Source organism: Durio zibethinus, chromosome 4 (genome assembly GCF_047325235.1).
Source record: "Durio zibethinus cultivar Kanyao isolate XHJ-2024 chromosome 4, ASM4732523v1, whole genome shotgun sequence".
NCBI lineage: Eukaryota > Viridiplantae > Streptophyta > Magnoliopsida > Malvales > Malvaceae > Durio > Durio zibethinus.
This window is the reverse complement of record NC_143165.1, coordinates 18,273,349-18,274,997: the sequence shown is the minus strand read 5'-3', so window position 1 is coordinate 18,274,997 and position 1,649 is coordinate 18,273,349. Positions and strand designations below refer to the sequence as shown.

General features: G+C 32.3%; 1 protein-coding gene across 1 annotated transcript; it reads left to right on the top strand.

The window, feature by feature from the left end:
• The first annotated feature begins 223 nt into the window (after nucleotides 1-223).
• RHA2A (RING-H2 finger A2A) lies at nucleotides 224-1,213 on the top strand. Its single transcript, XM_022878012.2, has one exon. The coding sequence runs from the start codon at nucleotides 428-430 to the stop codon at nucleotides 917-919; it is 492 nt and encodes a 163-aa protein (XP_022733747.2). The 5' UTR covers nucleotides 224-427; the 3' UTR covers nucleotides 920-1,213.
• The last annotated feature ends 436 nt before the right edge of the window (nucleotides 1,214-1,649 follow it).

The window sequence follows — 1,649 nt, the reverse complement described above, 5'->3', positions numbered from 1 at the left end:
ATAATGTATTATCATTTAAAATTAATTATATTAAAAATAAATATTATATTATTAATAAATTTATAATTAAAATATTATATTAAAAAAATTTTAAATTCATAGATGAAATTAAATATTTTATTATAATTTAAAAACAGACATTATCTTATAAAAAAAAATTGTAAAAGCAAGCATATTAAATTAAAAAATGAAATCAGAAACAAACTATTTCTACAAGCTGACCCCACGACACATGGCCTTAATCTCCCACTTTTTAGCTTCTCCTGTTCTTTTCCTGCATAACGTTTCTTCTTATTGTTGTGTTTTATATATAAGAACCTCATCTCCTCTATTCTCTTCCCCCTCCAATCTGTAAATAATATTACTACTTATTTCCTCAAATTCACTTACCAATCAAAACAAAATATTTCTAAAATTAAAGACAAAGATGGGATTACAAAGCCAGCTAAACGACGTGTCGTCGGATTCAATCCCGCTTCTTCTTGTAGCAGTAATCGCCAACTGCGTCGGCTGTGTCCGAAATCTGCTCCTCGATCTACTCCATTCGACCGGCCTCCTTCCTTGCCCAGACCAGACCACCACGACGGTCGATGACGTCGGACTCCTAGGTTCGGGCCTCGCTAGCCTCCTCGTACTCGCCGAGCAGCTCAACTTAAACAAGGTTTCCTCGTACAGATATTGTGGCGGGGGAGGAGAGAGCTCTGATTGCATGGTGTGCTTGTGCAGGCTAAGAGATGGGGAGCAGGTGAGGAAACTCGATTGTTGCCACGTATTTCATAAGGATTGCTTTGATGGTTGGCTTGATCATCTCAATTTTAATTGCCCGCTTTGTCGATCCACTCTCAAAACCGATCAGCGCGTCGGTTTCACGCGGAGGCGCATCAGTGAGGATTTGCTTGCCTGGTTTTCTTTGCGCTGATTGGTTGGGTGACGATGATGATGGTTCCGCGTATGGTTTTGGTGATTCAGAATTTTACAGATTTTAGCTTTTTTCCCCTTTCTTCGGGACTGGATGGATTGGTAATTATCTTCTTTTTAAGTTTTGTTTTGAGAGGGTCGGTTGGCAGTTTTGACCATGGACCTTCTAAAAACTATTTTTTTTAACTTTTTTTTTCCTCTGGTGTTTTTGAAGGATTTTCTTTTTTCACTGCTGTAATTTTTATTCACTTGTATTTTTTACCACAATAAGAAAATGGTTATCTTTGTGTACAAATTATTATAGGTGGAGAAGCCAGTGGTTTATTTCCGTGTAGTAACAGTAAAAATGTTTTATAAAAGTGACCTGACTCCAAACGCGCGTCCTTATTATTTTATTATTTTATTGCTTTTTGGGGTCAAATAAACTTAATTTTAACTACTAATTTTAATAAAATTATAAAAATAAACAAATTTTAAATATAAGTTTTTTAAAGTTTTATTTTAAAGTTTTTGAATTTTTTTAATTGCAATTCAATATAATAATTAAAAAATAATGATGAAGTTAAGTTTGTTTAATAAAAAAATCAAATATAAACGTACGAAATGGGGTAAAAAAATTATTATACTAGATTGTTTTTCTATCAAAATTTGATAATATTAATTTTATAAAATGATATATAAATTTTTTTGAATATTGAAAACATTCTTTTTCCAAATAAATTTTAGTTATA

Coding starts and splice junctions, on each gene's coding strand:
- RHA2A (XM_022878012.2), top strand. CDS start 428: ATGGGATTACAAAGCCAGCTAAACGACGTGTCGTCGGATTCAATCCCG.